At 50.1% G+C, this 14891-nt stretch overlaps 1 protein-coding gene across 4 annotated transcripts in view; it reads right to left on the bottom strand.

Moving 5' to 3' along the window:
* The window catches only part of LOC146198275 (uncharacterized), a 131011-nt gene that overhangs the window by 46901 nt on the left and 69219 nt on the right, over positions 1 to 14891 (bottom strand). The window contains exon 1 of one of the 4 annotated variants that reach the window (XM_084593689.1): positions 10372 to 11494. The exons of the other annotated variants lie outside the window; for them this stretch is intronic. Coding sequence (XP_084449815.1) covers positions 10372 to 10428 — 57 coding nt within the window. The 5' untranslated portion in view covers positions 10429 to 11494. Of the gene's footprint in view, positions 1 to 10371; positions 11495 to 14891 lie in introns of those variants that run through there. 4 annotated transcript variants of the gene reach the window in all.

Raw genomic sequence — 14891 nt, 5'->3', positions numbered from 1 at the left:
GGAGCATACGTCGAAGCGTGCAAGCTAGACTAGGTGAATGGCGCGCGCCGCGACCTTACTAAGTTATCGACAGAGATCGCGGTCAGCTGACGCGCCTCCTAGCTTCAAGGCACGTTACGCTCATGGAGCAGAAGGCTATGCACCACAGCTGCGGCAGCTGAACTCGAACACGTTTAGAAACAGCTATCGCAAAGCACGGCCAAGTAAAAAGCGTGCGGGTGCGCCCGTTTGTCAGCGATGCCCCAGCTGCACCCGAAGAGATGCAACACTCAGCCCTCAGCCCACAAGCCGCGCCCGCTTTGCGCAGTGCAGCCGGCAAAAATGCGATGCCAAGATCCAAAGAAGACGAAATCCGGAACGGCGCCGCCCTCGCCGGCTGTTAAGTGACGCGTGCGCACGCGCAAATCAGTGCCAGATGACAGCACAGACCGGAAGACGCGGCCGCCCTCCTCGCATCATCATCCGCCATCACAGAGGCCGCGACGCCCCTCCACGAGATGGTGACGCAAACTCTGGGAGGAAGAACTCCTCCCGCCTCGATAGCGGGCTAGCTGAGACATACGCCATTTTCCTTTCCTTTCTGTAGTCAAAATATGATTTTTTTTTTTTTTTTTATCGTGCCTTGGTAGCCAGCCCGTACACGCAACAGGGATGAGTGACCGACTGCAGACCGGCTGGACTGCTAGGGCGCGGCGCGTTCATGAAAACTTGACGTGTGGAGCAGCATGGGGAGAGAGATAAAAAGGCACGAGGAGAAACGGCGCCGGGGCATCGGGGCGTTTACGACCAAATCAGGCGCTGGCGACATAACGGCTGCGGGGTGTCGCTAAGGGGCAGTGTATCACTGGGCCATAACGCTGCGGGGGACCGGCGAGAATTGTTACATCAATTGAAAAACGCAGACGACACTCGTTTCTGAACTCTGTCGATGCAGCTGCACTAAAGAACGTCGGCAATAAAAAAAAAAATAAAAAAGGTACACTGCATCGTCGTAGTGATACCCCTCGAGCGCTCTTGCGTTCTCTCCAGCATAAACGTGGCCGACCGGCGACACTCGATCTCGTGTTCCCGTCTAGCGCCTCCTCGTGCGTGCCATAGTCACGCAGGCAGCCGCAACACCTCCTCAAAGAGCGGTAACAGCCCAAGGATAGAATCTCACTGGACAAACAAACGGCTCACGCAATCACGAAGAACATCCCGCAGAGCCTGAGGCATAAGTACCTAAAAAAAAAAAAAAAAAAAAAAAAAAAAACAGCTTCGCCTACGTCATTTGCATGTTGGCTCCTCAAATTGGCCGAACTTCGGTAGTATGCATACTACGCTACGCAACAGGCTTGCGGGAAAGCGCATGCCAGCACCTCTATGCAAACGCTTGTGCGCGCGCACTCGAACCTTTGCGTGGCCAAATGAGTACCCACGCAAGCACTTCGCTAACCAGCATGACGAGTCAGACTGATGTCACGCTTTCCGTCGAATGTCCTGCATGCAAAATGTCACCTATATTTTTTCTTATTGAAAATGTATTGCAGCCACTTTGCTGTGGCGCAAAAAAAAAAATATTTATATATTTCACAAATTACAAGACAGATGTTTAAGCTATGCATTTTCGCTAATTTATGGAGCAGGCCCTGAGCCGTCGCGTGTGTGAAGTCCGTCCAAGGCACGCAGTCAAAACACGCAGCCATGAATGAATGATGAGAAGGCGGAGATGGGCGGCAACACGAGAAAAAAAAAAAAATAGTGAGAAAATGGACGGGTGTTGTCATGAGTAGGAAAAGGGGAGAAATCAAAAGAAAAAAAAAAAAAAAGCCCCAGAGCGCAGCTTTCCTTCCTATCGTTTTCGTTCCCCGCTATCGGCGCTGCGTCGAGATCTCGAGTAAATAGAAGGATGGTTTAGTTAACCATTCTAAATCAATAATTAAGATATCGGGAGAAAAATGAGCATGATAGCTACTGCTACCAGCCCGTTTCAAAGGGGACGCTCCTATATTTCATCCATCCATCCGAGTGATGTTATCGATGGCACGAGCACTGCCAGACGCTTTTTCGCTGTTCAATTATTCATGTGTTTTCTGAAAATGAAACAGGAACAAGCAATTTTCCTACCGAGCCTACAAAATTTTATGAAAATGCTCATCTGTAGGTAGGGCAGGAACTGCACACTTGCTGATAAACATGCAAAGAAAAATAAGCGAAACAATGACCAAACGATCAAGTGGAGACGTTTTCCAGAAAAGAAAAAGAAAACAAAATGCTTTTCACGGAAAGGCAAAACAAGAACAAATGTGACAGCCTAGCGCACGAGTCGCTTACAGCGAATGGATACAAAATTGGAGACAAAATTACGAGACAGTTGAAGCGGGACTGGGATGATGGCATTAAGCAGAAGCTTACTGCTACTGGTTTATGCCAGTGCAGACCGACGTGTTCACCGTCGCTTTTTTCCTTAAAAAAAAAGAAAAAAGCATATACGAACAGTGTAGCACCGCTATCAAATAGAATGCGCTCCGAATAGCGATAGGAGCGACTCGAATACGGATGGATATTCGTACGAAACGATCCCTACAATGTTCAAAATTAAAGCACGAACTCCGGCGCTGCATTTAGGTGCAATAAAGCCGTTAAAAGATACGAAACTGATTTCTACAAAGTGGCCGCAAGATAATTCAATATTAACCCTACGAGCCCTAACTTATACGAGCGGAAAAGTTACTTTTTCCCATTGGTGTAAAAAAAAAAAAAAGCAAAAGAAAAAAACTGCCCCCCCCCCCCCCCCCCCCCCCCCCCCAGAGGACATCGCACGGGCGATAGCTTCATATGAGTAGGAGGAAAAAAATTTGCTCGATACCTCCGTGATAATGACTCAAGGCAGAGTTTACTGAACTTGCTTGGGCTCCGTTGCGTCATCCAACGTTGTGGCCTTGCATCAACATTATGAGCGCTTGAACACAAGGATGATGTACTGCGCGTCTATGTGAACCCTGTTTCCCGAACAGTCGCGGAAGAAAAATACTACCGAGCAGACCTTGCGCCAATTATTCGAAAAATATTAGCAAAAGTTGACTGCAAATTCGATCCATTTCGAGTAATATTGACGACATACTCGATTCGTTCGAATAGGAGGATATTTGAAGCATTACTGGGACTTATCGAACATTCGCACACCACTTACTTTCTGGGCATATTAATATTTCTAGAAAGTTTTTGACCAAACCCACCGTCGCGGTAAATCTAATCACAATCGCGTCGCAAGAAAATAGCGACACTTTTTGTTTATTTGCGATCAATAATGGGCGAAGAGGGGAGCCAGCCAGAAAAAGGATGACGCCACTTTTATTATACTGATGGACTATAGCTGAGCTTATGCGCGTTTCCGACCAGCGTCAATGTACTGCGGATGTATACGGACAAAGCACAAACATACATCTTATCGGAAAATATTTGAAGTTCATCGATCATTCGGATGAGCAACAACACAAGTAAAATAATGTTTGGTCTTCATCGTCGTAATAACTATACCGCCACACCGCCCCTCGCTGATGTGGTACTTTTCAGACATGGCAGTAATTGAATTACAGTAATGAAATTACTGTAATTTAATCACTTTTTCTGTAATTTGTAATGTAATGAATTACTTTTTCAGATTGGTAATTTAGTAATGTCGTGAATTACTTTTTGGTAGTAATTTCGCAGTAAAGTAATTAATTCCTCTCGAAATTACTTTTACTAAAGTGCGCCATCACTCCTTCAATAGACAATAAGGTAGAGCGCGCGAAAGCAGGTACAACGTGCTGCAGTCCGAAGCTAGCGCAACGGATTGGCAAAAGGAGACAGATTTGAGCAAAACTATGGTCAATTAGAATACTCTGGAGAACAAGTTGTTTTGTTTAATAGCTTTACTTAGTTTTTGCATTTATGGAAACTAGAAAGTAATTTCAAAGTAATTCAATTGCTCAGTAGATGTAATTGTAATGTAATTTCATTACTTTTGGGGGAGCAGTAATATGTAATCTAATTACTTTTCTGCGATTTTCAGCAAAGTAATTAGTAATGTAATTTAATTCCTTTTCAAAAGTAATTTTGCCATGTGTTGTGCTTTTATTACTTCTTTCGCATTAAGAGCATGCCCTGGATTCTCTCAAAATACACTTCCACGTAATCGCTTAACGTAACTGACTATACAGACGACGTCGCCGTGTAATGACGAGAAAGAAGACCCGATTACGAGCAGCCATATGCGCACGCGCCTCCGCTCGCCTAATGAAATAAAGATCCTCATTACGGAGCAATTACGGGCAGTGCGTCCCTTCCGCCGATGAGGGAGAGGGGCTGATCACGCGCTTGGCAGACAGCGGCCGCCGTTTGTTCTCCTGCTCCCACACGTCTGCTTTCGTTTCCCCGCTCGCTCGCCGTTCTGAATGCAAATGCAGACCACCGACTGGGCAATCGCGCAACGCCGCTACTGCATGCAAAACAGGATGCCTTTGCAGAGGCGAGTGGTGGCTTCTGGGGCAGCAGCAGCTGCTGCTATACTCCAGTCTCGTCGCTGGAAGTCTCTGCGTGCAGCACTGTTCAAAATGAAGGACACGGATCCAACCACCGTACTTTTAAAAACCGATTCTGCGCCTCCTTCCAGTCGTGGCCATGCATCTGGCCGTAAGCAAACGACGCGTTTGTTGCTGAGGAGATCTGATTTAAATATTTTCCCGACGCCTGATTTAAACTCGTGATGTTAAGACCGAGAGGGACTGCGTGATCACCAACTTGGAATGCATGGCTGCGCTGCCTGGTCTTTGTCATCCGCGCGCAGACAACTGTCTCCGTAAAAAGTCGTCGCCAAAGTTTACTCGCCAAAAACGGCCGATGGTGGTGACGTCATTTCTGGCCTTTGTTTTCTTCTTCTGCATCATGGAAACTCCGCTTTATGTTGGAGTAACGTGTTTGTTATCAGTACGCGGCAGTCATCGATACAGGGCCACTCCACTTTGTCCTCATGTAACGCCAGCGTCGCCCGAGAAGCGCGAACACGGTGGAGGACCTCTGCGGGAGTCCGGCGCGAGAGCGAGCGAGGAACTCAGCCTTGGCGCTTCCGGTTTTCAACTGCCAGCCCTGTGGCGACGACGCAATCATGGCGACATCCCGCGGGGTTAGCCGAGACCGCCCAGACTGCGCGCGCTGTGCGGTGCCCGGTTGAGCAATGCCAGCTGAGAGAAGCTGCGCGGCAGTTGCACCTGATGCGCGACAGAGACAAACGCTGACGCTTCCTCGTGGCTGTTGAGACGGTTCTGGAAATTTCTTCGTCGAAAACTTAAATTACTTGTTTTGCCATCGTTCTGTCACAAAGAGCTGACGCCGTGGTGGCCGGGCCACACCACCACATCACTTCGATGCATTTTACTGAAACATTCACTGTGAGTTCTGACCCCATACTTCACTTTTTTGCTGAACTTCTCCAGGGTCACCTGATTTGCCAACTTTCAGACTTCAACGAAAAAAAAAAAATCCAGATCTCATCTGGTGGCCTATCTCTAAGGAGCCACTGCGACGAGCAATATCAACTGTATGACGCCATGCGCTGCAAGCCCGTCACCCTTTGCGCGTTACGCCGTGCTGCGTAACTCAATAAAATCAGCGTACGGTGTCCCCTTGCCTATGATTTGGTTTGGTTTATGAGGTTTAACGTCCCAATGGGACATGAGAGACACCGTAGTGCAGTGCTCCAGAAATTTCGGAAACCAGGGGGTTCATTGACGTGCACTGGCATCGCAGAGAACGGGCAACTAGCTTTTCGCCTCCATCGAAAAGCGGCCAAGATTCGAACCACTGCACCACCGCGGCGGGGCTGCTAAGTTTTGGTAATTTCCAAGATTCACCGACTTTGAGGCGACCTGGACTGCCAACCCGATTCCAGTCGCAGCTTTTGCACCATGCTCTTGAGGTCCGAGCGTTCTGCCTGCAAACATGGCCACACGTGCGCCGTTGACGTAGACCGGGTCAGGGCCTTTTTTAAAGCCCAAGGTACGAATTTGACACGGGACATACACGTTCCGAGACGACCGCTTCGTGGGTATAACGGTTGGGCTGGACAGCGTGCATCGGCGGGATGGGGTCTGCACCGCCGATCAGCCGACGCCGCATCAACAATGGGCGGCCAGCCACGATGTGGGTCAGGGTGAGCCTTTGTCTCGAGAGTCGAGCGCCGCTAGAATGGACGCCTGACTGCGCACAACACGCGCCGAGGAAGTGCCCCGCCCACCCGGCGCAGTGACGGCGTGAGAAAGTCTCATACCTTCTCTCAACGCTGGCGGAGAGACGGAGTTCTTTGTTGTTGTTTTTTTTTGTATTCTCGCTTGCCTTTCGGCTCCGCATTCGAGCCTTTTGGTACGGCCTTTCCGTGCAAGTTTCTCTACGCTGGCCACTTTGTGGTTAGCCCATGCTTATCTGAATAAGCACAGTGAGAGTTCCAATTCGTACTCTGCAACGGAACCTATTTGCGGCTTTCGAGATGAACACGTGCGTCCGCTCCAAGCGAAATGCGTGCAACTCCTTAATACACTCCATCCGAAATAATTGCACACACAGCCTGTTATACTCCTCTTTAGACTCAAAAAGGGGAAGCGCAGAGTCTAGTCCAAAGCCTGCTGTATTCCTCCATATAGCCAGCCCCAACGTCGCTTCAAAATGATACGTCATGTGCGTTGCCCGACGTCCGAGAGTGCTGCCTCTGGCGACACAAGAGCGTCTATATAAAGAACGGCATAAGCGGACGGACAGGGCCCACATGATTCGCAGCGGGAACGATAAGACAAGATTCAGACAGCACAAACAGATACCACACTAGAATATTTTCGCATCACTCCATGGGCTTGAGCAAGCTGTCACTCGCCGATCAAGAGGCTGCTTCTCTCTCTTTTTTTTTTTTTTTAACAGCTTGATGTACACGGCATCACCTAGATCTTTCCCAGCTTTTTCAGGACTCAACCTCTCTTTCTTGGAAGTGTTTCTGCAGAGGTCATAATCGAGTCCTTCCAATACATATAAACTCGGCTGGTAGTCGGCGCTCATCCCGTCTCAAAAGCCGCGAGTTGCGTAACGTTACAAGACACGCGGTGCAAGGGAAGCTCCGGTTACAACATCCAGACAAGCCCCAGTCGTTCCTATGCATGTCTACTGCTCGGCTTCTTTTCGATGCCGGTGGTGCACAGACGGCTCTTTGCGACGGATCCGACGAGGCTTCGCAGCATCCCCTTCTCATACTCCACACAGGAAAGCATCCTGGAACAGTCACAAGTGCTAAGGCAAACTGCTCTTCCTTTACGAACCATTTCCCCACACAATGCAGTTGTTCCGGCGCGAGCTGCCGCCCCTTCCGCAACGGGGCGGCCCGTGCCGAGCGCGCCGTGCGAAGGACAAGCCCATCACTTTACTGTTGGTTACTAAGGGCCTTGCTAGTTAGTAGGCCGGGAAGCCCACGCTACTCCGCTAAATGGCGCTTGCAGATGGCTTTTCGAGTCATCAGAGTGAAGAGAGCGCAGGCAGCGAAAGGCGCCAGAATGGGTCCCGCGGACCGTTCGCGCACGTCGCGCCCATCATCGGGGCCCCGCTTTACGGCTTTTTCCGAGACTCTCCGTCGAACGGCTTCCGAAAAAAAACCGTCGGGGACGTATGATCAGTATGAGAAGCGGACCGCCCGCTGGAAGCACACATGCGGACTGTCGCGCTGCTCGACGGCTGCTAATGAGTTGTTGACTCAGCCGACGGAACTCGGAAGCCTGCAGCCGTGTGCCTCGACGAATGGAGGCGGCCCTTGGTGTGCTTTGCATTTAGTCGGTGTGTTCTTGTTCTGCTTGGCTTAAACCAAGGTGCGCACCCACTTCACCATCCGCAAGAGGTGGTACGTCTTTGCATCGCAACTCAGATTGGTGGAAGTCGTGCCTGTTGTGTGGTTTCGGTGTCTTGTTTTTCCGGCAAAGTGGCTTAAAAGGTGCCGATTAGCAAAAAACGAAAAAAAAAAAATCGAGCAATGAAGCTGTTCGATGCTGCAGAGCCCGAATATGGGCTCAGGGTTATGTAGAAACGATGGCATAGTGCCCTCGTGTCTGGGCTAGGAAGCTCTCTTCGTTATGGTGCGGGCTAGAAACCCTGACACGAAAAATGTACAGCTCGAGTTTAATGTCAAACCGAAGGTCAAACCCGGCGTAACGCGACCTTGACGAATGTGAGTAGTACAACTAACGCGTTAAAAATGATATTTGATGGGTAAATCGGACAATGTTTGCGCGCATGAGAGACGTGAAAAGTTGGCTGGCGGCGGCGGCCAAACGGAATGGTCGGGTCAGAGTGAGGCGAGGCTCATGGAGTCTTCCGAGGCTGCGTAGCGGGGATGCGGGCTACGGTTTGATTGTGCTAGTCTCCGACCGTGGGACCATAAGTGTGCTTTGGAGAGTGCTCCTATGCAAGTCTCACGTGGCGACTGAGAGTAAATCATTGTAAATAAATGTGTACAGCCTGAGGAAAGTGCCTCCTCTCCACGCATTGCAACGTGTGGTCGAGTCAGTCAGTAAAAACGAGCAACAACATCGTCCATCGTAAAATGACTGACCTTTCGTGCCGCGTACACCTAGTATGCGGTATATATATATTTCCTCAATTTGAATACACTTATTGGTACTGCACTGCCGGTGGTGACAGTCGGTTATACTGCACGTTCGACCCTATTGAACCATGGCTGTGAGCTGCCCACCCTCGGGGCTTTTTCTTTTCTCTTTCTGTTGCATGCAAGGAAAAAGAGGCGGCGAGAACAGTTCCTGGTAAATGAGTCAATTAAAAGGCGAGCTGTGTTTGATGCGAAGCAATCCTCTTTTGGCACCGAACTTTCTTTCGATCCAAAGCATACATTTTTCAAGCGTACTATATAACACAAAATACGAAGGAATATTTTTTGTTGCACGCATATACAACGTTCAACACAAACTGTCACGGTGTTTATCGAAGTCAAGACAAAGATATATCGCGTGAAGAACTTGCGCTGCGCTGCTCTGAAAATTAATGGTCGCAAGTTGGCGTGTTTACCCTTTTCCTTGCCTGCATCAAGCAGCGAACCAAAATAATTATGTGCTATGTGATGTAGCAGCAAATGTAGTTTGGAAGTGGGTTCCGCAGTCATTGCGACACGTCATCAGCAAAAGTCATGTTCGCGTCAAACGGGCTCAATTTAGGTTTTGTACAGAAAAAAGGGGCCATATTTCCTCGCGCTGCAGGGCAGTGGAAAATGAAAATGAGGCGGCTGGCCGTCGACTAATCGAGTGACAGTCCTTTTACACATGTTCTTATGAGCCTTCAAACAGCAATTCGCAGATTACAACGCAAAACAGAACAGATAAAGACGAACGCGCTCGTGTGCCAGGCGTTACAAATACTGCAGCCTTCGGATGCAGTGTACATACACTTTGTGCTTTTTAACCTCTCTCTGGTATCGTCAAAAGAGGAAAGGCGTCGTTACGTGGACGTACCACCGCGAGGCTCTAAAAATGGGGTTTCTATCATTCGCGTCAGCGGCAAAAGTAGTAGTAAGTTAACAACCAAAGGGAAAATTTTTAGCGCCGGAATTCCTCGACTCCGAGCTACACGAAAACAAAATCAGTTACAGATGGTAATTTTGCTTGTCAGAGGAAAGAACCTGAGGTCGAACAAGTAAATCAGTGGTGAGAGCTTGTTTCTTTCTCACCGAACAACACGATGCCCACGTTTCATTTGTGTCGAAGTTAAAACACCCCGAATAATAAGGCCGTAGCAGTCCCTGTATGCCAGGCCCCTGGCTCGGCAAGAGTCCGCAACTTAAGCTCGGAACCGGCGCGCGTGCAGTGCTCGATTCGGTATTACGAGGACTGCATCGTGGAGAAAGCTCCGGCATTCGCAGCATGAACCACGAAGATCATCGGGGTCCTAAACACTTCAGTGCTCACTATAAAAGACACACGATGTTATTTTCGCGACGTTAAAGCTACCGCGCAAGCGCGGCTCGAAAATTGACAAAAGAACAGGTTCCGGGACTGCAGCGGACGGCCGCCGTTCCTATCAGCCACGACAACATCCGGTTTATAACACTTAAGAAAAGGGCGCGTGTCAACAAAAACTAAGCCAGTTAGTTCCTTTCCGCCACAGCGTATCAGTCGGTGTCTTCGAAGTTCGTCCGGCACGTTCCAGGCTAAACCAGCTCTGGTATCCGTTATCAAACAGGAACGGCCGCAAAAGCGCTCTGCACTCGCCGAGAGCCCCAATCCTTGGAGCGGAAGGCGAAACAAAAACAGCAGTTACGAAACGCAGCGATGGGAGCACGCGCTGACACGGACAGGCAGCAACAGGACTTACGAAGAAGTCGTCCTCGTCTTCGTCCATCTCGATGCCGGCGTCGGAGTCGTCCGCCATGTTGGCTTTGCTGTCCTGCGACTGCCGCGGCCAGGGGGAGAATAATAATCCGCCCTCTGTCGCCAGCCTGGATCTCTGAGCACACGTTTATCCCAGATCTGACATCGCCGAGCAGCCGAAGTACGTCAGCGACACGACAAAGGAATTGGTGTAATCCGGCAAAGACACGTCAAATCCGTTTAGACACACTTGCCGCGCGCGGCCGATAGGATATCCGCTTTTGACATCAAAGGTGGCACTTCGATTTGCTCAGACTGCTCATGAGCAGCGATATGCAACAGACGGCAATGTTTCCAGACGAGGGACTCACAACAGCACAGAAAGCCACAGAAAGCACTCAATGTTGTGCTTGCGACGGGACGACAGGACGAGGTCCAGGCGTGGGCGACCGTTCTGTCGGGACGCCGTGTGCAGCTGACCACTGTCACGCGATTACTGGCGATCAAAAAAAGCTTCTGTTGAAGCGTGCCTGCATGGACGATGGCTCTTGAGGTGAAACAGATGAAATTAGACGGCGTTCAAAAACCACTGTACACCACTTGTCCCTGTCGAAGGTGCCGTAGCAACGTGTCGAGCGTACACACTGCGGGTCTCGGTCGTCGCCGTCCAAGTAGTGTCAAGTTCAGCCAAGGCGCCGGCGGAGGGACCTTGCGCCGCTGCCAAAAGCGAATCCGTCCCCTTTGCAGCCGCGCAGCGCACAGCACTCACACACTCAACGCCATCGAGTGCCGCTGCCCTGTGCCGGATGGCGACGACAGCACGACGCTCGGAGAATGCGTTGTTTCCTTCCGAAGCGGACGGTGACACGATGACATGCCGGCGAAATCTCCCGCGCATCCAGGCCGAGGAGGCGCGAAGAAGGTCCGTTCCGAGGAGAGCGACGGAGCGCCGCATCCACGGACGTCGTCCGCTCTTTTCTCCGAATCCCGAAAACCGGCCGGTCTGAGAAGAGCTGCGGTGCCGCGGTTCGTGCGGCGCACGAGTGAGGAGCGAAGAGAAGAAACCGTTCTCTGTTTACACAAAGAGAGGGCGAGAGGGTCGTAAAAGATAAGGCACGGGGACAACGCTCCCTCTGCGGGGCGAAAACGCTCCGCGAGTGTCGGAGAACCGACGCCTCCGCGGGAGAGCCGGTCTTGTTGTGGTGGAGGCAGCAGCGTTCGCGGGCTGCACCACCGCGACCCGACCGCTACAGCACAACACTGTTGCCGGTGCCGAGAGTAGAGGCGGCACAATCACCCTGGCAACGACCACACCCGCGCACGCGCGGCTAGAGAAGAGAGCAGCCGAAGCGGAGGCTAGGCAGGGGAGCAGCAGCCGCAGCGCTTTTTGCTAGCGAAAGCCCGAGTGACTCATCGGCCAGTCCGGCTATGAGATCAGGGGAATCGAAGGAGGAGGCGCCAAAGCGGAAGTGCTTCTGACGATGAACGATGCTTCCTGTTTTGGGTTCGCCCTGAAGGTTCGCTTTCCCCGACAGACGGCTGCAACAGGAGCCTGGTGGCCCACGCGACTATGAGGGCGTGGTCGAATTACCTCCGCTTTATCGAAGATAACGCGAGGACGAGGTCTGAGCCAGAATGAGTGGCTCAGGTGAAAAGCGACCCCTCACCACAAGAAAGCCGTTGCCAGAGGAATAAAAATGGGTTGTAGTAGTAGCCTTCGCCGACAATCTCAAATTCCGCACACAAGCTCACCGAGATACTCCGTGCCCTTGCAGGGTTTAGAAAGAGCAACTGTTGGTTTCTACCTACGAGTGAAACACGCAGGCCAGCGAAAAGGCCTGAAGAAGAGGACAGAACAATGTGTTATGAAAAGAATGGGGGCGACAAGCCTGAGATACAGGAGCCCCCATAATAAAATGAACTCCAGTTAACCTAACGGAAACCAAGAAAACGGGGTGCAGACGTTCGATTGCATCAAAGAGCATATGATATCCGGCAGCAAAAAGAATATGGTACCCGGCAGCCTCTTAAAGTTGCCTGCTGCCATCCCCTCCCCACATGTCCAGAGCTTGCAGGAATTATAGAATCGCGGACGGTCGAAAATCTGCCGCAGCGTTGCTCGATCAGCGCCGCTCGAGCGATACACGCCGGCCGCCGCCGTAGAACCGAGACCATAAAATAATGGATGCGACGACATTTAGAAACGGAAGCTACTCTATGCCACGCCCACCACCACGCCACGATCTCGCGGCGCAGCACGCATCAAATCTTGAAGTGAGAGGTAGCCCCGGCGTAGCATAGACTACTACACCGTTTTTTTTTTTTTTTTTTTTTTCTCCTGCTTGCTCCTCACTTCCGCTGGTACACTTTTGCGACAGTGTGCGCCCATCTCATATCACGGTTTCAGTGTGCGGACTCTGACGTTGCGGTATCTATACTACTCGCGAGGTATTTGCAATAAACAGGCCGGATATGAATTATTTCAGCTGCAACATGCTCTCGACTGTGCCTGAAGATAATAAGTTTCGTCCGCGTGGATTATGTACACGCGCAGGAGGGCTCTCTGTCCTATCTAACAATTTAGAGCCACCATAGTTTAAGGCTTTTTTGATAGCTTGGACGAGAAATTATGAGGAAAGCTTCTTTTCTTTATGAAATTTGCGAGAAAGGCTGAGTTTTGGCCCCAAGCTAAATATGGTGCACAATCGTAAGACCATAACACATTTCATGGCAAAGCCACGTCTGCGGTAAGACCGAGTACCAAAAAGCCAGACTCCGATACCTCGTCCGGCAGCCTGGGCCTTATTACGTACTATGTATACGCGCAGTAAAGGATACCCACTGCGGGACTGGTTAGAAGGATGTGAACAACACCAGAACGCTCTTCGTCCTAACTGTTTTCTTTTGTCTCGGCCCTTTTGCCCACTGCGGCTGAGTTAGCTCCGGCCAAACAGTTGAGGAGGCAAAATTCCGATAGCACGACAGCCACTGCAAATTTCTTAACGTTTTCATAATGCTTCTGCTAAAGGTGTGAATACAACAGAATTGTATGTACACGTAAACAAACATAATTATGTAAAGGGGCATGCTGTATAGAACATATATAACTTGGAGTAGCTCATGTTTCTTGTGAAGACGCTATAATGGCGCATGTGAAGCGTAGGAATGCGCGTTCAGCCTTTGTTAGCAGTTTGAAGACCGCGGGCGGCAAAATAAAGTGTAACTAAAGCAACTTAATAATAGTAAAAGCTGCATATACTAAAGAAAACCGAAGCGGGGCCGTGTGACTGCTGAAGAAGAAAATGATTATGAGGAATTTTAGATGAGCTAATTTTTTTTTTTAATCAGTTCACCCGTAAACAGGAAGGTTGATAAAAAGGACGGACGAGCAACGCAGCTCATTGCAATATTTTGCTTTCTAACTTGTTAGCTGGGTGCTTATCGGCGACTGTTTACGAGGTCACTCGCATGCCATAAAAACATATACCTGCAAATTGCCTCGTGCTGCTTAATCACGTCTCCGAATGACGTGGACAGGAAACAGATATGACAACATAATAAAGGTCCCAGCTATTTTGACGCGCGCACTGTATCCGAGCGCTGGCCACATGCATTTGGTGTTTCGTCAGTCGCACCGCCCAGCTCGTGCCCCGCCTGTCGAGAACGGCGTGGTGCGTTCGCACATCACGAAGTCCTAGCAGTGGCATGCAAAACACAATGCAAGTCGCATGCGCGTTTAGAACAAAGCAACAGGAGGGGGCAAGCTAAGAACCGCGCAATACCTTTGTCCGTGCAGAGGTGGAACCGTTCAATGTCATCTTGTGCTATAAGAAAGGCACTGGTTGTGACACCTCTCTCAAGAGTTGAGAGTAAGATTACAAGAAAACACTCCTCGGAAAGAATCCGCCTTTTCATCGCTTGTGGCATCGTTTGGTGAAGCCACGCATTAACCCCAGGTAATCTAAGTTTCCGGAGCCTTCTATACTACGGCGTCTTTTATAACTCCAGTCACTTTGTGACGTTAACCCTTATAGAAACAACGCCTTGCATACTCTTGAGACCAACATAGAGGAACGCATAAGGCAACAGGACGCGCCATTGGCGGTCTAGTTTCGGCTTCTGTGTGCGGTCTAGTTTCGGCTTCTGTGCGCGTTTAAAGACTTTGAAGTTTCTTCTTCAACTTCTTCGCTTCGTATTTCCCTTTAATGCACCTTAATGCACCTCGTTGCCGATAACGACCAGTACTGCGTCGCTTCGACAGCACAGTAAAAAGTCCCTGGCATTCATGCGCCAACAAACTGTGGGGGAAAGTATATTTACAGTGATACAGCAGGAAAGGCGGTGATGGTCAAAACCACTTCATTTGACCCGCTACGAGGACTTGAGTGGAATATGCGGTGTAGCTTCCCTGTGCCCCACTTTCCCGAGCACTTCGCTCGATGATGGCAGAAACTTCAGACAGGTGGAATAAACGAGAAACTGAACCCGCGAATTCCACGGCGAGCAGGCGGAAATCAAGACCGC

This window comes from Amblyomma maculatum, chromosome 2, assembly GCF_055883805.1.
Source record: "Amblyomma maculatum isolate TAMU_Amacu chromosome 2, ASM5588380v1, whole genome shotgun sequence".
Lineage (NCBI taxonomy): Eukaryota > Metazoa > Arthropoda > Arachnida > Ixodida > Ixodidae > Amblyomma > Amblyomma maculatum.
Note: the sequence above shows the minus strand (reverse complement) of the source record. Positions and strands in the feature narration are given on the sequence as shown.